The 23,418-nt window shown below is 36.7% G+C and overlaps 2 protein-coding genes across 3 annotated transcripts in view; one reads left to right on the top strand and one right to left on the bottom strand.

Annotated features, from left to right (window-relative positions):
* The window catches only part of LOC149086554 (putative sodium-dependent multivitamin transporter), a 268,467-nt gene that overhangs the window by 65,859 nt on the left and 179,190 nt on the right, over nt 1-23,418 (bottom strand). For both annotated transcript variants that reach the window (XM_089256024.1, XM_089256025.1), the window contains exons 8-9: nt 22,715-22,925; nt 11,188-11,342 (exon numbers count right to left, since the gene is read on the bottom strand). In XM_089256024.1, the coding sequence (XP_089112150.1) occupies nt 11,188-11,342; nt 22,715-22,925 (366 nt within the window). The remainder of the gene's footprint in view (nt 1-11,187; nt 11,343-22,714; nt 22,926-23,418) is intronic.
* Nucleotides 1-23,418, top strand: part of LOC149086555 (uncharacterized) — a 37,536-nt gene that overhangs the window by 6,749 nt on the left and 7,369 nt on the right. The window lies entirely within an intron of this gene.

Raw genomic sequence — 23,418 nt, 5'->3', positions numbered from 1 at the left:
TTTTCTACAATAGGTATTAGATTGTTATTGAGAAACAATTGTGGGTCATCATGTAGGTCTCGACGCCGACAAAAGTGCATAGCAACAGTCTTGTCAGCGGAGAATGAAAAGCCGTTATCATGAGCCCACTTGCTCATCTTGTTGAGTGCGGTTTGTAATTGTCTCTCGGCTGACCTCATATTCACTGATTGATACGATATCAACAGATCATCCACGTAGAGTGCGCCAGTGACAGACAACGGGAGTTGGTTCAACACCCCGTTGAGTCTTAAAATAAAAAGTGTTACACTTAAAATGCTACCTTGAGGTACACCTTGTTCTTGAATTTGGGGAGCTGATAACGTGCTTCCGATCCGTACCTGAAAGATGCGGCGAGCAAGAAAGTTCTTAATGAAAATGGGCAAGTTGCCCCGCAAGCCACTATTATAGAGGTCGGAAAGAATTCCGTGCCTCCAAGTACGGTCGTAGGCCTTTTCTATGTCGAAAAATATGGCTAGCATATGCTCCCTCTTCACAAATGCTTGTCTTATTGATGTCTCAAGGCGTAACAGATTGCATGTTGTGGACCTGAACCGTCTAAAGCCGCTTTGATGTTTCGATAAAATATTGTTAACCTCAAGGTAGTGCATAAGGCGATAGTTGACCATGCGTTCCATGAGCTTACATAAACAACTGGTCAAAGCAATAGGTCGGTAACTGTTAGGTTGCTGAGGATTTTTGCCAGGCTTCGGGAATGCAAGAACAATGGCTGCTCGCCAGGTATCAGGAAATGAATGGCTGACCCAGATCCGATTGAATAAAATAAGTAAATGTGACAGTGATTCTGGTGATAGATGCCGAATCATGGAATAATGAATAGCATCCGGCCCTACAGCTGAGTCAGGACTTCGCTGCAAGGCCTTCGTCAGTTCATGAAGGGTGAACAATGAGTTGTACCCCTCCGGTGTAAAAGGCCGGAAGGTGTACGATGTACGTTCGGCTGATGATTTAATGGGATGAAACGATGGGGGATAGTTCGCATCACTGGAGACAGCGGCGAAATGGGCGGCGATGGTATCCGCAATATCCCTCACATCGCTGATAATAGTTCCATTGGTATTTAAAATGGTAAGTGGATGAGACTGATAATGACCATTGATTTTTCGGATCCGGTCCCAAATGACTTTAGATGAAGTAGATGAATTGATTCCCGTGGTAAAGTTTTGCCAGGACTCGCGTTGAGCCTGGCGCCTGGTTCTTCTTGCTATCGCCTTTGCTTTTAAAAATGCCAACTTGTTGTCATGGGTAGGACACCGCCGGAACCTACTCCATGCTTTCTTTTGTGCTTTAATAGTAAGATTACATTCGTGGTTCCACCAAGGTTTAGGAAATTTAGGAAGTTTCGAGGAGACTTTGGGTATTGTTTCATTTGCTGCAGAGATGATACAACTGGTCACAAGGTCGACACAGTGGTCGACGTCGGGTTGCGAAACCATATCCTCCGTGATTTCTGCCTTGACCGTGAAGTCTGCCCATCGGGCGGCCACAAGCTTCCACCGAGGAGGACCCTCAGGTATGCTATGGCTTCGATCAAGGCACTTAACCACTGAATGGTTAAGTGCCTTAACCACTTAATGGGAGGAAAATGATTGCTCCCGTGGAGGTCCGGATCAACCGACCAGGACCAGTTGGGCAAGAGTGAAGGTGAGCATAACGATAAATCTATTGCAGTGAAACTATTGTTTGGGGCATGGAAATGAGTGAAACTGCCATCATTCATCATGGCGAGGTTCATGTCGTCTAATAGACGTTCAACCATTTCCCCACGAGGGGTGTTGCTGTTAGAACCCCATATCATGTTATGAGCATTGAAGTCTCCAAGAAGAAAATATGGTGGAGGTAATTGATCAATCAGATCTTCTAGATCTCTCTGTAAGATGGTGTCATTTGGTGGCAAATAAATGGAACAGATGGTAATTCTCAGGCCTGTAGAGATTTCCACCGCGATGGCTTGCAGGTTCGTGCGCAGCGTTAAAACGCGCGACGACACGTGATGTGGAACCAGCAGAGCAACACCGCTGTTGATCATCAGTAAGCAATGGATTATTTTTTCATGATGAACTAGCTGTTACCAGCAACCAGGGTTGTTTGGTTTAAACCAACGTTTAAACCTTGGTTTTAACCAAGTGGGTTTTTTTTTAAAAAAAAACACTTTGGTTTTTTTCAAAAAATCAAATAAAAGTTGCCTAAATATCATTTTTTCCTTGAAAAATATCATATTGGTTCATTATTAGCCAAAATGTTTCATTTTTACCACATTTTATATCCTTGGGGTACATTCTGATGGTATATCTTTAAATGGCATAAGATTTTATAAGTGGTTTTTTTCAAAAAGTCTCATAAAAGTGGCCAGAATATATATATATTTTTCATATGAAATATCTTAGTTATTTAAAGCTATATACAGAAGCCAAAATTTCTCATTCTTGCCACATTTTCTAACCTTTGGCTACATTCTGATGCTCTATCTTTAGCAAATTCATGAATAAGGATTGCATCACACATCTAAATGTAGTGGTGTATTATCTCACAGGGTTTCTTTTTCTCTTCACAAAGAAGCAGCTACAGTAGTGACACCATCATGCTAGGGCCAGGTGGTCCTATAATCCAATAAAGACACCAACTGTCCTTAAAGGACAAAGACTAGTGTACTAGTAGTTACATTACCTCACATACATTTTCATTGTCTTTCCCATAAGAAGTAGCACATCTCCTACTGTATATCTCCTAGTCTTAATATTCAATAGTTGTTTTTTTTATACTTTCACACACACACTGTTAAGCCCAGTTAATCAAGGTTCTACTGTATAGTAGTAACAGATTTATGAAAAATAATCAGCTATATATAGGGGGATTATAATTTAAGTTTTGATTCCAAAACTATACAATAAGTACTGATCGGAATGACTTGAAAATTCGCATGGATACTCCTGAAGCAATGGAAGTTTCTTTTGCAAAAGAAAAGACTGCAAAATGTGCAAGTAGATGATGCTGTACTTGGCCAGCAGTATAATCTATTTTGTGCAACCACATCATTTCGGCACTTCCACAGCATCAGTGTGTGGATAGAACTTCTATCAAGATGCACATTGTAATACCAGCAAAGCAGCTACTGAAGACCCATTTTGACAGGATGCACCTTAATCCTTGCAACTTCTGGCTGTGGAGGTACCTCAAAATGTTATAAACAGTGGTCAGATTGCAAACTTTGGTGAATTGTAATCTCCAGCACATTCCCTATATGTTAGAAGTTCCTCAGGAATATTAACAGGGGAGGGGGGGCATGTTTGGTTTAATAAAGCTGAATTGCAAGCATATCCACATTATGACCATCGCATACTCCGATTCTGTTGTTGAACAAGAATTTTTGTGCTTTCAACCTCATAGCCAGAACACGCTGTGGACAACATATTTAACATTTCTTAAGTAAGTTGTAGTTATTTGTTCAATTACTTCGTTTCTTGTGATGTTTCCATGAATTATGAAATCGTGAAATGCTATAATTAAGGTATCATTCTTCCATGACTGGCTATCGTTTCCATTCTTTGAGCAAATTTCCCACATGTTGGATGATGTCATTAATTTTACATTTTTAAGTATTTTTTCCCCTTTACCAAATAAAATTGAATTTTTTCAGGAATATTCATGTCAATTTTCAAGTCATTTTGACAATCGTTCTTTTTTTACAGTGTTTTGAAATCAGAACCTTAGTTATAATCATCCTGTATATCGTAAATCATTAATTAATCTGCATTATTTATGCTTCATTAAATACATTATATTCACCTAATTTTTATTACTTTTTGCAAAATAGCTTCGTAATTAAGTATACTGAAAGTAACTGGAGAAAAACCTTTATATATTATATGATTAGTAATAACATTAAAAGAATTTCAAACACAGTAATCCATTGAGTTAAACAAAAAATAATTAAATTGCAAAATTGGTTTTTGTTAAAATGTAATAAATATTTATTGATTAATTAATATGGGAATAGTGTTAATTACATTAATGAACATTTTATTTTAGTTAATTATTAGAAGTTTGAATGATTTTTCAGAAATTTCATTGTTTTTTTAATGTTAATACTATTTAAAACTAAAAAAACCAATTTAAACCAAAAAAAACGGTTTTTTTACCAACCCTGCCAGCGACTTCACTGGTGTGGATTCTGCAATCTCAGATTTACTCAGCAATGATTCCTGCTAAACCACTTTAACACCTCATAATCCCCATGGGTGATGAACTTTCATATACTGAATTTTCTATATACTGTATACAAAATAACATGTCCTGACTGATTCATCATTGCCGAGCCAAAACCGCTGATATCAAATTTTGTGAATAGTTTTGTTTCACGACGTGAACTGACTAAGAAAGGTTTTTCCATATTCGACTCCTAGAGGTGGGGGGGGGGGGGTTCAACAATGCAGGGGGTCATATGTTGGAATCACACCGAGCCGAAACCACTGAAGTTATAAATATGCCATTAGATCGATATTGTAATATATACAATATAACAGAACAATCAGATTTTTTAATCATTTGTGACACTACTAGGTTAAAACTAACTAATTCACTCACTCACTTACTCACTCGCTCAATCAATTAATCACTCACTCCCTCACTCACTCATATATTCACTGGGTCACTCACTCACATACTCACTAGGTCACTCACTCACATACTCACCAGGTCACTCACTCACATACTCAGTAGGTCACTCACTCACTCATTCAATTACTAGGTCACTTACTCACATACTCAGTAGGTCACTTACTCACATACTCAGTAGGTCACTCACTCATTCAATTACTAGGTCACTTACTCACATACTCCGTAAGTCACTCACTCACTCCTCTCTTACTGACTCAGTAACTCAATCGCTCACTCCCACGCTAACTGACTCGCATCGAACTGTTGTCTGTGAATTTTCCTAGTGGTGAATTTTCCAGCGGTGAACTGCTAGCGGTGAATTTTCCGGACACGGTTTCAGTCTTAATGCATCACACCAGTGTGCACACCATATAATGTCTGATATGATCCTGCTCCATCTGACGTCACATGGTTACACGTCACGTCATAGTAGTGTGTATCCACCTTTAGTGTTAGTTTTTAATGGAACATGTGAGCCCATAAGGGCAATATGTTACAACATGAACGGACAGACTTTATTTCACAACATATAATAGACAGGGCAAGAAACGAACATGTGTGATAATATTGTGTGATAACCCTGATGCTCACTTGATGGCGCTTCGAGCACGTACATATCAATCAACAACCCCTATGCTTTGACTGTCCCTCTGTAGGTGTGGCTTTCTTTATATCGCACGTGTTGGCGCAAAGCCTCCTAGAAGTAGATCTACGAGGCTTTGATTAGTGAGATGCCACAATTCTATCGGGCAATCCAACCTCATCCACCAAGTTTTTGAGGGTTCCGAATACGCATGCTGTCTATGTGTTTTTGACTAGCGTCAGTCAAACATAGTGAAATTGTCAATCATAACACGATGCTGATGCAAGCTCTTGCACCAAATGACTGATATGAATAGCTTAAAACAGTTTTTTCCAATGCAGGTACTTCACTATTCCAGGGGTTCTCAAAATTTCTCCACCCACGGAACCCCTTTCCCCTATTCAATGCTTATCTACGAGCTCCGTCGGCTCCCTAGAGCTGTTTAACAAAGAATCTCTTTGAAAAAACTTTTTCAGGCTCACCAGCCCACTGAGTCCCTGACAAAGATTAGAGGTGCACCACGGCGCATATTTTGAGAACCCCCTGTACTATACACTAAGCATTCAAAACCCATAGCAATGTGCCGTCTCTTGTAATACTTCATCGAAGGAAAACAATACAGTTTCTTCATCTTGCACAATATAGTGGAACCTCAATTACCTGGGCTAATGGTGGGAAAAATGAACATGGATAACCAAAAACATGGTTAAACCACCGGGAGTGAAAAAAATAATTTCGAACAACAAAATGGCAAAAAACTTAGGTATTTTACCTGTTTAAAATAACTATCCAGTATTTTACATTCATATTACCCAGGTTGAAAAATTACAATTATTTACACAGTTACGTAGCTACAGGGCTGGACCGACCCGGGTGCCAGGTCGCTATGATGACGAAAATTTCCCGTGTGTGATGACCAAATTAGTCTGATGACACGAAATTTTCAGAATTTAGTAAGTGTTCCAACCAACACAGGGAAAAGGCCACCAAGGCCTGGAAATTATACTTGGCCTCAATGATGACAAAACCTTGTGCCTCGTCTTTCAGTTGTTAAAAAGCAATACATTTACCTAACTTATAGCATACACAATACCAACACACAAGAAGTTTTTTCCCGGCATTGCCTGTAAATCTTCAAATGCTGAATTCTTATGTGTGTATATGGGGGGGGGGGGGGGAAGGAGAATAATGAATAAAAATCCAGTCCTATGGAATGGAAATGTTTGTTTCATTAAAAACCACCTTAACAAAATCATGTCGCCAAAAAAAACCAAAAAAAAAACCCCACCAAAACAACACGCATAGGGAGCATAATATTGAGTTTATATTAGGGGCCATCCAAGTATTACGTCATCATCGATGGGGGGGGGGGGGTTCCGATTTGCTGACTTTTGATGACAAGGGGGGGGGGAGGGGGATTTGGATAATGCTTACATCATCAACCACCCTTTATAAAAATATGAGTTAGGATTCAGAGGGGCAGAGCTGAAGACGAAATTTTGCTGACAAGGGGGGGGGGGGGGGGTCAAAAATGGCTAAAAATTTGCTTACGTAATACTTGAACGGCCCCTTACTGGAAGGAGCATCCAGCCGCCACAACGGCAGCAATATCGAATTCAAAGATATCATGCGACTCGATGAAAACACAGTTCCTGCCTAGCAATTTCCCCACTGAAATGTACAGTTCAGTCTCTAAATATTCTGTTTTAAAGATTAAAAAAAAATATAGAACTCACACATTTAAAGATTAAAGAAATATTAAATTATTTATTTCATTAATACTGGAATAACTTCTTTCGCTAATGCTGAAAAATTTCCTTCATTAATTCTGGAATTTTCTTTCATTAATTCTGGAATTATTTTCTTTACTAATTATTATTTCTTTTATTAATGCTGAAATTATTTCTTTTATTAATGCTGAAATTATTTCTTTTATTAATGCTGAAATTATTTCTTTCATTGATTCTGAAATTATATCTCACTAGCTATAATACCCGGTGCTGCCCGGGTTTTCTTGAATGAGGATTTTTGGATCACATGATATCTCCCTCTTTCTTTGAGGGACATACAAACCGTGTCTAAGTTAACCAATATGGCGACTTCCTGCGCGAATCATGAAATAAACAAATCTAGATTTACAGAAATGTAGAAATGAATCTTTTTTTAGGGAAAGCTATTGTATTTCGATCCCCTCCCCCGAACTTCAAGTTATCCATCTGCCTGTTTCTGCTTCAAAAAAATGCTTAATTAAAGCTGTGGAATTTCTTCGATGTACTTTACGGGCCCATAATTAATTTTAAAATATCCTAAACTGTATGTGAATTTATGGAGTTGAATATTAAAAGACAATACTGAGACATTAATTTTCATGCTTGAGAAGATGTAAATAAAAAGTTGAAATCAATGTTATTCCATGGATATTCAACTCAAAAGTAGGTCCGGATAATTACTTCATGTTTAATTTTCTAGGCTTCGTATCACTAAGCGAACATAATATTTCAAAACTCGAGAATTCAATACAATTTTTAAAATTATTGATGCAACGGAAAATAAATCGGCAATTTTAACACTGATTTCTATGGGGGAATCATCCTTTGCCTGACCCTCAAAGTGATGCTGATGATGATTATGACATCTATTCAAAAAGCCTCATTACTGGGAGAATTGAAAAAGTTGCAAACCATTATAAAGGCGTAAACTATTATACATATACTGGTAGCATTAAAGAACTGACAAACCATTGTAAAGGCATATGAAAGTCTGAAACATATTGCTAGGGAACCACGGTAACCAAAGTAAACGTTCCAAAAGTGATTGTTGAGGCCCAAAAACCATTGTTGCCCGACAGTTTTTTGACCATTTCGGACATATGCACTGCTCTGACGAGCTTTTAAAGTAGCCTATCATTCAAGTTGGGTCCCATTTTGTATACATGCAAAATTTATTAATTCTGGAATTCTCTCTTTCATTAATTTTGGAATTCTCTTTTATTAATGCTGAAATGACCTCTTTCATTGATTTTGGAATTCTCTTTCATTAATGCTGAAATGACCTCTTTCATTGATTTTGGAATTCTCTTTCATTAATGCTGAAATGACCTCTTTCATTGATTTTGGAATTCTCTTTCATTAATGCTGAAATGACCTCTTTCATTGATTTTGGAATGACCTCTTTCATTGATTTTGGAATTATCTCTTTCCTTAAATCTGGAATTATCGCTTATTCATTAATTTTGGAATTCTCTTTCCTTCAATCTGGAATTATCTTTTATTAATGCTGAAATTATCTTTTATTAATGCTGAAATTACCTCTTTCATTGATTTTGAAATTATCTTTTATTAATGCTGAAATTATCTTTTATTAATGCTGAAATTATCTTTTATTAATGCTGAAATTACCTCTTTTATTAATGCTGAAATTACCTCTTTTATTAATGCTGAAATTACCTCTGTCATTGATTTTGAATTTTTATTAATTTTGGAATTGATTTTGATTTTCATTGATTTTGGAATTATCTTTTCCATTGATTTTGGAATTATCTTTTCCATTGATTTTGGAATTATCTTTTCCATTGATTTTGGAATTCTCTCTCTCATCAATTCTAGAATTTTTCTTTCATTAATTTTGGAATTATCTCTTTCCTTAAATCTGGAATTATCGCTTATTCATTAATTTTGGAATTATTTCTTTCCTTCATTCTGGAATTATGAAGAGATGGTATTTTTTCGGCCTGAAATATACTGAGAAATTGAATTTTCTGGATGTTAATGCCGAAGCTGATATTTGGAAAGAAGTGATTTGCCTCCACCGGGTATGCAAGGGGACCCGGGTTCGATTCCCGGTGGAGGCAAATAACTTTTCTTTCCAAATATCAGTTTCGGCATTAACATCCAGAAAATTCAATTTCTGGAATTATCTTTCATTAATTCTGGAATTGCCTTTCATTAATACTGAAATTATCTCTTTCAATGATTTTGGAATTATCTCATAGATGCTGAAATTATTTCCTTTCGTTTATTGGTTTAAACTCCTACTTATGGCATTAGAAAATAACGGGGGATTGTGTGTGTTTTCACTGAGTCGCGTGATCTTCCGATGAATGATGTTTCGGACACTATTCTCAGCCCTGCCAAGGCGGAGACCGCTGACGTCATACTCCCTCCAGTAATATAAGCTTGATGGGAAGAAGTTAACACGAACCTAAAATTTCCTACCCGGTTAACCCGCACCAAGATAAACAAGGTTAATCACTGCCGTAGGGTTTGGTATCAAGCCGGGAAAATGAAAGGTGCAATAATAAGCACAAAAAACATTTGACAAAATTTTTACAACACAGATTCCAGGTAAACAAAACATTCAGAAAGCAGCAAGAAAAGCTACAGCCAGGGTCACAAGCGGAGGAATGATCAGGCGGGTCCGGTTAGCACCACCTAGAGATAGAAGGCCTCCGCACGCTGCTCATGACATCAGCAAGTAGTCCATTTTCCCTCAGAATATTCAGGGAAAAAATTTCCTGCTTGTGTCAGTATCATTGTTGTACGGAAAAGAGATGATCGGGCGAAGAACTGACTATTTCTCTACGCCCCCATATATCATGCAGTATTTGTGAGCCAACCAGGAAGATTCTACGCCAAATAAGAAGAAACGAAATAGTATGCTACAGTTCAAAATTAAACAAACTTGCTATGTAGTCTTAATGATGATACAGATGAACTTGGCAACCCGTGCAGAGGCCTTCTATTTCTAGGTGCTGCTGGTCCGGTGCCACAAGCGTTGAACACAGGGGTGAAGTGCAAATTCACCCTTTAACCGGTTTTTCTACATTACATGGGGGGCTGATAGGGGTCAGGGAGGCACGTGGGGTGGTTTCGATTTTTTTTTCTTTCAGATAGGCTATGTCCCATAGGAAAACAGACGAGACTCTTTAATATCAGTCCTATCAATTTGTACTCGTATCGATGGATGTCTCAAAGTACCTTCTATTCTTCTCATTACAGTTTTTTTTTAATAATACACAAGTATAAGTAACCAAAGAAAAAAACAAAAAAAACCGGAAACGAAGAGAAAAGAACAATGTACAAGGGGCCCCGCTCTCGAATGGCAGTCGTTCTCCTAGGAAAGAAGAAAAGACATTGTGATAATCATGGCAACTGATGTACATATCAGGACACTGCATGTTGTGTGTGACCTCACGGCTACCGCGCGTTCCCTGCTGTTTCTATTCGTAGGCCATAATGTCTGGATGGAATGAAGAATGTCAAACAGATGTCGCATTCCACAGTGAAATTGCCTTTTTGTGCCGATAAAGCGCATGACTCCCACCCCACATCCTGGAAATCCTGGAACAGGGGCCCATAGGCTGCACTCTTCAGTGGACCTCCCTCTACAGTGAATTAATAGTGTGAAAAAAAAACAAAAAATGACAAGAATGGTCCAGGCCTGAAGCTCTGCCAACCCAACTCTCGTGGGCGGGCCATGATACAGCAAAAGCTTTGCTGCAAGCTTTTGTACACAATACAGTGGATGGCGTTGACTGAATAACGCGATATTTCGCTCACGGCCCTCTGATAATCTCCTCCCTCCCCCAGTCCGAACAAATCAAGGGGTTTCTTTTCTTTGCTCCTCAAAAAAAGAGGCCACATTCCTCATCAGCCTTTTTTTAGGCACTGTACTGTCTTGAGGACACATCTCCCCTCAATATACAGCGGAAGGAAGCGGTGCATCACATTTTTATATTTGGGGGTGGGATTCTGCCTCCTCTCACAGAGTTTATTGGGAGTGGATATTCAAGTGGCCTAAATCTTCCAGTATCCAGTGCCTATTCTTACAATAATTTATTGATACCTAAAAAAAACCTTATCAAAAGATTCAAAGTTAACTCTCCCCCTACATTTTTTTATTTTGCTTACCTTTTGATTGGCTGAAGAAGTAAGCATCCCAAGAGTAATTATTGCTAATGTAGGACCTCCAATGGCAGTGAATACCACAAAAGCAGCTTGTATGATGCCTTCGATTTTACCAACAACGTAAGTCATACCAATGCATAGAATGCTGTAAAAGAGAGCTGAAATCCATTTTAGAGACTGCATTATGAATTATAAAAAATCATGCATAAAAATCTAAATAAATAACAATTTCATCACAAAACAAATTTGATTCGAATGACTTCTAATAACTTGGTAACAATGATTTCTACCCGTGAGATCAGAACCAGTGATATTCCATTAATAAGGTTTTACATAAACAGACTAATGGCCGTATTCACCAACACAGTTTCGCCTACAATCGCTGGTTAAACGATTAGCGATCGACACGGATTGGTTAAAATCCTCAATTTAACCAATCCGTTTCGATCTTTAATCCTTTTATCTGCGATTGCAGTTTAAACTGTGTTGGTGAATACGTAAGCAGCCTTCTCTCCTAGCTATAGAAACGGTATTGTAGATAGGAGAAAGGTTACTCAATAGGGGCTTGCATCTCACTTGTTGCAGGCATCTATTACAGTGACCCTAAATCCTCCAATATTCAGCTGTCTGAAAAACGAATATATATATATATATATATATATAAAACTCATTTCCATATATATATATATATAACTCATTTCCTCACATTCTTTTCAATTTCCACAAAGCAAATTTTGATACTCACCAAAGGTGGTTAATTCATTCGACATTTTTTGATTAAAATTTGGTTTCAGCACACTTTGACAAATTTCTAAACACCAGGTAGACGTGGCGACTAAACACGTAGCATTGACATGTAAAATTTCATACTTTTGATTAGTAAATCAGAGTTTGAAGACGACAAAATTTTCAAAAATTATATCAGCGTATCTGCCAACATGAACAAAAAAGAGTGGTGTCACTAAGCCCTGGAAAAGTTGTAAATAACATTGTTTTGACTGCTTTTCTTAAAAAAACAATTAAATAAATAATGAGATGTGTAATGATTAAAAATTTAAGTGATATTTGAAAGCACAGAATTTATTGGCCTATCTGCAGCACTGGCGTAAGCACCACACTTAGAAAAAAACACCTATGAAAAAAAAAATTGTTTAATGTAAATAGTATGGTCAATAGTATAGCGTATCCAAGGATGTCGCAGCCACACCCCCTCCCCTTTTCTTCGTCTGGTTCCAGGAGGGCGAGTTCTCTTCCCCGCCTTTGGAGGGAGCTGTTGTCGCAGGTGGTGTTGTCACGTGGGCTGCTAACATTCAAGATGGTCGCCTTTCAATCACGTGGTGTTAGGTCAGAAGGCAGCCATTTTGAATGCTATCTTGTCATTAATTAGTTTTTAAGTCGCCACTAGATGGCAGATACCACTACCGATTAGTTATATTTATTGCCCGTGGAAAAACTCTCGTACAAACGTGTTTGGATTTGAACGCTGGTTTCCCCGACAAGAATCATATTCGTTAGCCAGCCGTCCACGGAAGCAGTTGGCATAAAAAGTGTTACTATGGTATATATAAAAGAAAATATTGACATCATCTTTGCAAGAACATGAAATTATTTGTCTCCCACCATCCCGCCTGTTTTTACTGCTTTTCAATTGTAATTAGTTTTCTATTCATTATTTATTTTGTAAACACGCATGCAGTACATTAATTAGGGATCGTTCAAGTATTACGTCAGCATCGGGGGGGGGGGGGATTTCGGTTTTGCTGAGTTTTGATGACAGGGGGGAGGGGTGGTTTGAAGGTTTCTTATGTCACCAACCACCCCTTTTTGAAGATATGAAATATTCTAAGCTCCTGACGAAATTTTGCTGATGAGGGGGTGAAAAATGGCTGAAAATCTGCTTATGTGATACTTGAATGGCCCCTTATTAATTTATATAAACTTTTACTTATTAGTTTACTTCTTTTCTCGGCTATATTGTTGATATTCACACACAGTTTTTAGGTTTTTTAAAAAATAAATTTCAAAAAGTTACTTTTGTTAACATTTTGCAAAATTTTGGAAAATAGTTCTTTAAGTCTTCGCTAGATGGCAGCATCAATTCTATGTATTTTTCGTGGGGGGGGGGGGGTTACTCACTTGTGTGACCTCACAGGGTTTCTACATGTTGGTTTTATAGCCACTAGAAAAAGGAACTCCTTATCATACTCAAGTTTTCTTTTCTTTCATACATTGATGATATGTAACTGCTGTGTCTCTTTGGGAAAGGTGATTGAGCTGCCAAATGTTTTTTTTTTTCAAAAATTAGGCTGTAACCACACACACACACAGTCTGTGCAAATTCGAATCCTACATAGGGATACACGAAAAAGAGAAAGGATTTTCTCTTGTCCACTGGCAAAACAGACACTTGGTCAAACTAGCCCAATTTCTCACTCTCCAGTGCAAACTTTCGGCAAAATCAGACGTTCATTGAGCATGTGTATATCATGAGAATTGGTGTCTAGACAAAGAAATATTGTAAGATGATACATGTCTCAAGTATTCAGTATGTCTCATGAAAATGTTTGTTGCCATGTTGAAAGATTTGTCTTATGACGTAGGCTGGTGAACAGGAATCCCTTATACCCTGTTTTCTCACTTTTAACTTCGCAAGTTTCTTTAGACCCTAGGGTTGTGATTACCGGAAACCACCCGAGGTAAACCCCTGGCGATCCGGTTCGGGCCAGTTTGTTTGGGCAAATTCGGCTTGTTCGTTTTTGTCCGGCATTAATCCGCTGAGGTAGGGTCTTTGACTGTGGAGCGAGGATTGGGAGCCAGAGGTCGGGCTATTGCAACCCATCGGAATCCTGGTTTTCAACCCATAATCGATTTCTACATGTTTGCCATGTCACAGCACCCCCCCCTCTCGAGACCGCATTGAAATTTTTTTTTTCTCATTCACTATTTCATATGTCTCTGTAACAAGTTGCATTGTTTACCAGACCGCCAGAATGAGAGAGAGACGGGAAATCTCACATGCTTGGATGTATTTTTCATTTATGTAACATGTTCTAAAGAATATATATTTTTCTTATGCATAACAAATGTCCAAATGTGCAAAAAAATGTCACCTTTTGAATACTAATCATGTGTTGTTACTTGAGTATTCCAGGGAAAAAAAAAGGGAGGAAAACAAAAGCGAGGAAAAAATTCTGATAGCAAATCAGTTAACCATGGATGTAATAATGTAGATGATTTGGACAATCAAAAGATTCTCAACTAAAAGTTGGTTTGTTGTTATAAAGTGTTCAAATTTTTGTTTCTGTCATAAAACTTAGTGGTGTGAGTGTTGATAATTTCAGTGTTTGTTCTTTAAGCAGTAATGGTTTGGTTTTTCATAGTTGTAATTTCTTTCTACGTTAGTTTCGTTTTCATAGTTCGTGTGCAGAGTCCTAGCCAGGAAGACATCGTTGATATTTTGCATTTTTTGTGAAGGAGAATCAACATGAGGTACTTTGATGGACTTGCTCAGGTGACACACTTTGATTTTATTCATCTGCGTGGACAATATTCTTTTTCCTCGTCTCAGAATTTAGTTATGGAATGGTATTGCACTTGTTCTTTTCTTCTAAAACCACACTTGGTATTGCCAGACAACTCATTCAGTCACTCTTTCATTCATTTTTCTTTTTGTCATAAACAGTGACATATCAGCTCTTTACCTGACACCTGTATTTCTTTGTGGATGTTCTGTCTTCAAAAATTTTCCCTGCGTGAAAATTTTTCTTTTTTCGGATCCGTCGGTAATATGTCAAGATGGAAAAGTCATAGCACACTTTTTCCCCTCTTTTGACATATGACAGAGTTTTTGTAATCGAGAGTTATTCATATCATATTTATGTGTGACATTTTTGTGTCAAAGAGTAGATATGTGTTTTGTGTTGTAAGAAAATTAGTTTGTTGTCCTTTTTCAGTTGGGAAAACGAGTAGGTTACACACCTATTTTTTGTACACACATTATGTGTTTTCAAAATTTTGATTTTCGATACGATCTCGATATCGTAGACTTTGACCGATTTGTTCTAAATTAATCCTCTGGAATTTTTGCTCCTTGGTGTCAAGTGTGAGCCGATTTTGAGGCATCTTCGTTGGAGAAATTAAGAGTTTGTAAAAATTTAAATTTGTTCTAGGATAGTAAGGCAAGAGATGGCCATTTTTCGAACTTTCGTTTCCGATCTCGAAGGTGACGCGGAGAGAATATTTTTTTTTGTTTATTTTTGCGGATGGAAACACACAAAATTACCGCTTTTCATGTTTGAAACTTTTTGCCATGTCATCAGAATTTTTCTGGAGGATGAGACATACATGCTGAACTATTTTGTGGAGTCATTAATTAAGGAATTCATTAATAATTTCATTTTTTTTAAAGGAAACTTACACACGTGCCGTTGATATTTGTCAACGTTGAATTTGGATAATAATTCTGATTGGAAAATATTTAGATAATTGAAGAAAGTGTATTCTATGTGTCATCTTGAATTTAAAATCATGTGTTAATTAATTTTTTTAATTTTCTTTGTCATATGACGAAATTCTTCCTGTATCATTAATTATGTGGATCATTGGAACGCGGAAATAATTTCCCAACTAATGGTAAAATTTGATTTGTATTTTTAAATTATGTGTGCGTGTAATTAAGCATTTTCCTTTTTGTATAACATTTAGTTTAGGGGTCTTCAACCCGTGGCCCGCGGTCACTATTTTGGTGGCCCGCCGAAACATTTCAATCGACTGACGAAATAACGTTAAAAAATAGGGTACAACGAAGAGATTGACAAAAAAAAGTCACCCAGCTTCATATAGACTTATAACAAGGACAGGCTGATCAGTGTACAGTATTTAGCTTCTTAAGTGTAAAAGTAGTGAAGTAGTAAAAGTGTACGGTGCTAAGGCCACCGTACACTTTTCACTATAAATAACTTCGAGTACATCCCATCCTCCTTGAGTGGGAGAAAGCAGAAATGAACAGAATTTCCATGGTATAGTATTTCTCGGGTGCATGGTTCCGAAAGGAGCAGATGGATGTATGCATCTTGATTGGTTGGAAGAAGGGGATTTGTACAATATTGGTAGAGTTAGTTTACTTCTGTTTTTGGTCTTTGAAGCCTTTGATCAGAAGCCTTTAGTCTTTAAATGAGTGCATGATGGCGAACCGTCACAGCAAAAAAAGGATAGTTGAAGAAAAAGTGTGATTTTTTCAAGAAAAGTGGTCATCCCTTTATTTTTTCATCGAACACAAGGCTAAAGCAGTTTGTCTAATTTGCAATGAGAGCGTAGCCACGATGAAAGAATATAATATTAAGAGACATTACGATACCAAGCATAGTGCAAAGTATTCTGAATTGGAGGGACATTTTCGAAGTGAAAAAGTCAATGAACTGAAATCGAAGCTGAACTGTCATCAATCATTATTCTTTGGAAGAAATGAACAGTCTGAAAATTGTGTTCGCATTAGTTATATAATATCAAAAAAAATTGCGAAATGTGGGAAGCCCTTCGTTGATGGAGAATTCGTGAAAGAATGTCTTCAGTCTGCAGTTGATGTGCTTTGCTCATCACAGGCTCAAGCTGTTTCGAACGTCAGTTTGTTTGGTGTGACAGTAGCAAGACGCGTGGAGGATCTGTCAGCAGATGTATTCAAGACCCTTGAAATCCAAATGCGAGGATTTTTTTTTTTATTCAGTAGCTATGGTTGAATTGACGGTTGCAACAGATACTGCACAAGCAGCTATTTTTATTCGTGGTATTGACAAAAACTTCAAAATTGTTGAGGAGTTAGCTAGTATCGTTGCACTTAAGGATACCACACGAAGTTTCGAGTTATATTCAAGTTTGGCAGAAGCATTGGCCAAATGCGAGTTAGACTTAAGCAACATATCTGCCATAACTACAGATGGTGCTCCCTCTATGACTGGTCAGAAGACAGGGGTAATCACATTGATAAAATCAGATGCCGAAAAATGTGGGAATACGAAGATGATGGCTTTCCACTGCATCATTCACCAGGAAAACTTGTGCAAAAAGTTTTTCTCCAACTTGGAGCATGTAATGCCTGTTGTAGTGAAAGCAGTTAACTTCATTCGATCCAAAGGACTTAACCATAGACAGTTTCAAAAATTCTTAGAGGATTTGGAAGCTGAGCATGGCGACGTTATTTATTATACAGAAGTACGCTGGTTATTTATTATACAGAAGTACGCTGGTTGAGCCGGGGAAAGATGCTTCAGCGCCTGCTTTCCTTGAAGGAGGAAGTTGATGAATTCATGAAATCCAAAGGAAAACTTATTAGGGAGTTTCAAGATAAAAAGTGGGTGAGAGATTTCGCATTTCTTGTCGATATCACTGGTCATCTGAATGATCTAAACTACCGCTTATTGGGAAAAGATCTACTTGTCCATAATCTTTATGACAATGTAAAAGCATTCGAAACTAAATTAGTCCTTTGGGAACGTCAATTGCAAAACAAAAACTGCATACATTTTCCAAAATTGTTGGAGTTGGTAAATAGATCTACAACTTGGAAACCGGACGATTATGTACAGTGCATTTCAAATCTGAGAATGGAATTCAGAAGCAGATTTTCCGACTTCCGCGAGAGCGAAATTTCTATGAAAATGTTTTCCTCACCATTCTCGCTCGATATCGAAAGTGTTCCACCAGAGCTACAATTAGAATTTGCAGATTTGCAAGTTTTTTTGAAATTCCTTCATTCATTAACTTTTATTCTAAGTATGTGTCCGAAGAAAAATATCCAGGAATACGCAAACATGCATTGTTCATGTCTTCTATATTTGGCAGCACTTACATATGTGAACAGTTGTTTAGTTGAATTAAGAATACAAAATCAAAAACTAGAACACGTCTCACTGATCGGCATTTGGAGGATACTTCACGAATAACAACAACACAAATTTTACCTAACATTGAAGCTTAAGTCAAGCAAAAACAATGTCAAGTTTCGCATTTATTTAGGAATTACATCCACTCGCATTCGTAATGTAAGTAACCAAAGACTCTTTATTTGGTACGTAATTAATTCAACATATACATGTATAAACAAAAAAATTATCCATTTTCATTCTGTTTCATAAAATATAAAAAATACCTAAAAATAATTGTCTTACCCCAATTCAATTTAATTTTTTAAAACGAAAATGCTATACAATGGAATCATAAAATACGTAGTACGCGTCGCATTTTAATTTTTCGTATCTGAGCGTAGGTAGGATCAACCTTTGGAAGGGGGGGGGGGATACACTGAGATTGATTGGAGGCACAAGAAATCTCTGAGAAAAATTTAGATTTATCAACTACCAAAAGCATTTTCAAGTAACACACATGTATTAATATAGCAAAAAAAGGAATTTTTTGCCACTATAATTTGAAATGTTTTTAAAATCATTCAAAATTAATATTTGCTAAAATTAATTGAATGTTAAAAATTTTTTTAAAATATTTTGAAATATATTTAGTTTGTGATCGTCTTTGATCACCGTATCACAGGGGCGAGGGGGAGTCCCCCTTTAGACTTGCCCTTTCACCTTAATTGGTCAAAAGTGATGTCGTAAAAATTTACGCCACGAATCAAAGTGTGTGCATTTCGAAGCCACGCCCACTTTTCAATTTACTTATACCCTCGAAACGTCGGTGGGTTGGTTCAGTTTTCCATTTTTCTCTCGTCGAAAAAAAAAAAAAACGGTCCATTCAATGTTAGTAATGTGAAATCATTCTCACGAGATGTTGCTGTTCGCTACCGCAGTAGTTTTCCCATTTTGTTGCCGAGGCGATCCTGAAGCCTGTCACCATGTCCAGAGCAGAGCCTGAGAGCGTTCTATGCCAGCTGAGAAGGATCTGGAGAGTTTTGTCCTATCTGGGATAGGCCGCCTGTTTCCCGACGTCCCTCGAACTTGACTCGAGATCCAAGAACTGTGGCAGTTACCTTTAGAGGATATGGAACACTGACCCCTGGGTGGCAGAAATCGGAATTTGTAAGTATGTGAAGTTATTCCCTTGGTTTTCTCTCTCATTTACCATTTCTTTTGAGTTCGTGGCGGTGATCTGGGAATTTGTAATTTTTTGTTAATATCCTGATTCATTGAGGCTAGATCAAACCCCCCCCCCCCCCCGTTGAAATTTTCGGTTAAGTATAAAGTTCTTTAAGGTGTCTTAATTCTAATGATCTCTATGACAATGCAAAATTTCGGGTTGATTTTGATATGTTTGTTTCGCTGTTTGAAGTATTGAAGTAAAGGTTTGTTAAATGTTGATGTTGGAAAAGAATTTTTTTTCTGCAATGAGAGACTGTTTTGAATTTGCTCAATGTCAGTTTTGAAGTATTTTAAATGATGCTGCTGTATTGTTAAAATATCTCGTTGAGGAATAAAAGTAATTAAAATTTAATTATCTTAACTATTATAAATGTGTATGTGTGACTTGTAGTAATTTGGTTCTTTTTACTTGTTTTCATGTGGTAAATCTTAATTAAGATGGAACTCTAGCACTCCCCGTAGATAAGGGTTTTTTTGTGGTCAAGGTAACCACTCTCTGTATGCCCTATTCGAATCACTGGCCTAGGTGTTTAAAGATAATCATATAAGGAGCATAATGGTCATAGTTCTCGTAAATAATATTGTTTTGGTGAAATAGTGTCTCTTTGGGAACTAACATGATATAATATATTAGTGCTGTGATTATTTTCAGAGAGTAACTTAAGCAAGAGAACATATAACATATTGGTAACGTGTAATTTTTTTTGTGATATAAAATCCAACATCACAAAAGCAAAAAAAATGATGATAATCGTCCCGGGCTCCAGGGCTAGAGCCCTGACATTCCCCCCCCCCTCCCATGTGGGAGCCATGCCTGGTGCACTGCTATCTTCTTCCCCCTTCCCATCCCAATGACAATTAATTAATTTTTATAAACTTTTACTTATTAGTTTATTTCTTTTCCCGGCTATACTGTTAGATGGCGGCATCAATTCTATTTATTTTCCGTGGGAAAAAAACCATGTTTAGTCGTGATGGAAAAACTCACTAATAATAGGTCTCTTATGTGTGTGTGAAAAATTTTCGTAGCTCTTAGCACATTGCCATAAGTTAAATTTTGAGAAAGTATGCCACCAATCCGCCTAAGTGTATATAAGGGATGAAAAATAATGAACTTTTGAACATTCCCATCCTGTTCGCTCGAGTCAAAGATACGGGTGCATAAAAGTTAGATTAGGAGGGAGCAGAGTACAGATCCAATGGATACGCTGAAAAGACATTTTACTAATGATGTGACCCACAAAACCCCCGATTTCCATCATCACTTTGTCTATGATATTAATGCTGAAAAATTTCTTTCATTAATTCCGGAATTTTCTTTCATTAATTCCGGAATTTTCTTTCATCAATTCTGAATTTGTTTCTTTCATTAATGCTGAAATTATTTCTTTCATTGATTCTGATATTATATCTCATTAATTCTGGAATTACCTCTTTCATTAATTTTCGAATTATCTTTCATTAATTTTCGAATTATCTTTCATTAATTTTGGAATTTTTTCTCTCATCAATCTGAAATTATCTTTCATTAATGCAGGAATTATTGCTTTCATTAATGCTGGAATTATTGCTTTCATTAATTCTGGAATTATCCCTTTTTTTAATTTTGGAATTATTACTTTCATTAATTTTGGAATTATCCCTTTAATTTTGGAATTATTACTTTCATTAATGCTGAAATTATCGCTTTCATTTATTTGGAAATGAAATTATCAGTTTTATTAAAACTAGAATTTTTCTTTCATTAATTCCGGAACTATCTCTTTCATTAATTCCGGAAATATCTCTTTCATTAATTCTGGAATTATCACATTCATTAATTCTGGAATTATCACATTCATTAATTCTGGAATTATCACATTCATTAATTCTGGAATTATCACATTCATTAATTCTGGAATTATCACATTCATTCCGATATTCACATCATTATAGTGACGGACTCGCGATGCGAGGATCCGGGTTCGAACCCCTCAGTGGTGGTCGGCTGAAGTTGGTTTTCTGTGGTTCCCAACTTCAAGGCGCAAATGCGAGCCGATCTCCCCGTTAAAAAGTCTCGCCACAGAGAGCAGCAGTCCTACAACGATAAATCATTCAATCATAACACTTCACTCATTGTTAGAAAAACTGGTGGCAGATGGCAGCACTACACATAACAAACATTACACAGAAACAAACTTTACGTCAGGTTGCACTACACGTACACTCCCGCATGTACTGATTCGTTGGGGGGTTCTGCGGGGGGGGGGGTGCATTTGTGGTGTAGCAGTAGTAGGTAGGGCCTCCAAAAAATGGCTCGGGGATCCATGATGTTCTTAAGTCAGCCACCTCGTTGGGCAATTTACCTGTTGTGGCGTTGTATTTGTATTTGTATTAATTCTGGAATTATCACATTCATCAATTCTGGAATTATCACATTCATCAATTCTGGAATTATCACATTCATCAATTCTGGAATTATCACATTCATCAATTCTGGAATTATCACATTCATCAATTCTGGAATTATCACATTCATTAATTTTGAAAGTATCAATTCCGTCAATGCTGAAAGTTTTTCATTAATGCTGGAATTATCTTTAATTACTCTCATGAAAGGAATGCCACATGTGACTCAGGAAAGGAACAAATCTAAATTTAAAAAAAACAGAAATAAATCGATCTGCCTGTTTTTGCTTCAAAAACTGCTTGATTAAAGCTGCGGAATTTCTTCAATGTAATTTATGGGCCCATAATTAATTTCAAAACACCCTAAACTATACATGGATTGATGCAAGTGGATAATATAAGAGAATACGGAGACATTAATTTTCATTTTCGTGCTTGAGAAGATATAAATAAAAAGCTGAAATTAATGTTATTGCATGGATATTTTCTCTCACGGAAAATAAATAGAATTGATGCTGCCGTCTAGTGAAGACTTGAAGAACTATTTTCCAAAAATTTCGAAAAATGTTAACAAAAGTAACTTTTTTGAAATTTATTTTTTAAAAATTCTAAAAATCGTGAATATATATATATAATACAGCCGGGAAAAGAAATAAACTAATAAGTAAAAGTTTATAAAAATTAATATAATAAATTAATAATTAATGTACTGTGTGCGTGTTTACAAAATAAATAATGAATACAAAACTAATTACAATTGAAAAGCAGTAAAAACAGGGGGGAGGGCGGGAGACAAATAATTTCATGTTCTTGCACAAAGATGGTGTCAATATTTTCTTTTATGTATACCATAGTAAAACTTTTTACGCCAACTGCTTCCGTGGACGGCTGGTTAACGAATATGACTCTTGGAAAGGCCAGAGACTGGAAAACCTTTCTTCTGAAAAAGAAAGGCCTTTCTTCCCGATGCCCACAGAAGCCACTGATTTAATGCACAGACGTGAAGTTTCACATTACTTTTAACTGAGCAAAAAATAAATTATGTTATCACTTACCAAAAAACTTGGAAATTCTGGCTGCTTTGGAGTCATTGAACCACCTGTTACAATGGCAAAAAGGCTTAACAAAGTCTTCAGCAGTCACTGCAGCCAGAGAATTGACAGCTGATGATATGGAAGTTAACGCAGCACAAAAGACACCAGATACGCAGAATCCAGCCATACCAGGAATGTTGTTGAAAGACTTTATCATGTAGTATGGTATCAACTATTAAAATAAATTACATGTGAACCAAATAAGAGGCACAGACTCAGAACAAGCATAATTTTTTATTCGCTATGAAAAACATTTCTTGTTTGTGTAAATGTTTTCTAAACAATTTTTTTTATTTAAGCAACTTGAATGAAAAACAAAATTTTGCTCCTTTTTTTGAATTTTTTTATCATAATTTTGTAACAAAAATCAACAATTTAGCATGTCATGTTTTCATTGCGTTAAGGATTACAAATACATACGGTGATATCACAACTAACAAAGATAATTTATTCCAGAATCACATTCAATGACTAAAATCTTCATTATCCGAAAAACGATTTCCTATGGTATTCGATGGAAAATCGTTCAATTTATTCTAGATATGGCTCAAAATTTGAAGTTTTATCGAAACATTGAGGCAGCACTGTAAATAAACAAAAAAGTGGCCAAAGATTGGAATGAACAGATTGACAATTGGGTGAAGGGGAATTTACAAGAAGAGGAG

The sequence above is a fragment of the Pholcus phalangioides genome, unplaced genomic scaffold (genome assembly GCF_987345545.1).
Source record: "Pholcus phalangioides strain wild (caught in Gottingen) unplaced genomic scaffold, Ppha-v1.0 ptg000004l_1, whole genome shotgun sequence".
NCBI classification, from domain to species: domain Eukaryota; kingdom Metazoa; phylum Arthropoda; class Arachnida; order Araneae; family Pholcidae; genus Pholcus; species Pholcus phalangioides.
The sequence above is the reverse complement of the archived record's forward strand: the minus strand, read 5'-3'. Positions and strand labels throughout refer to the sequence as shown.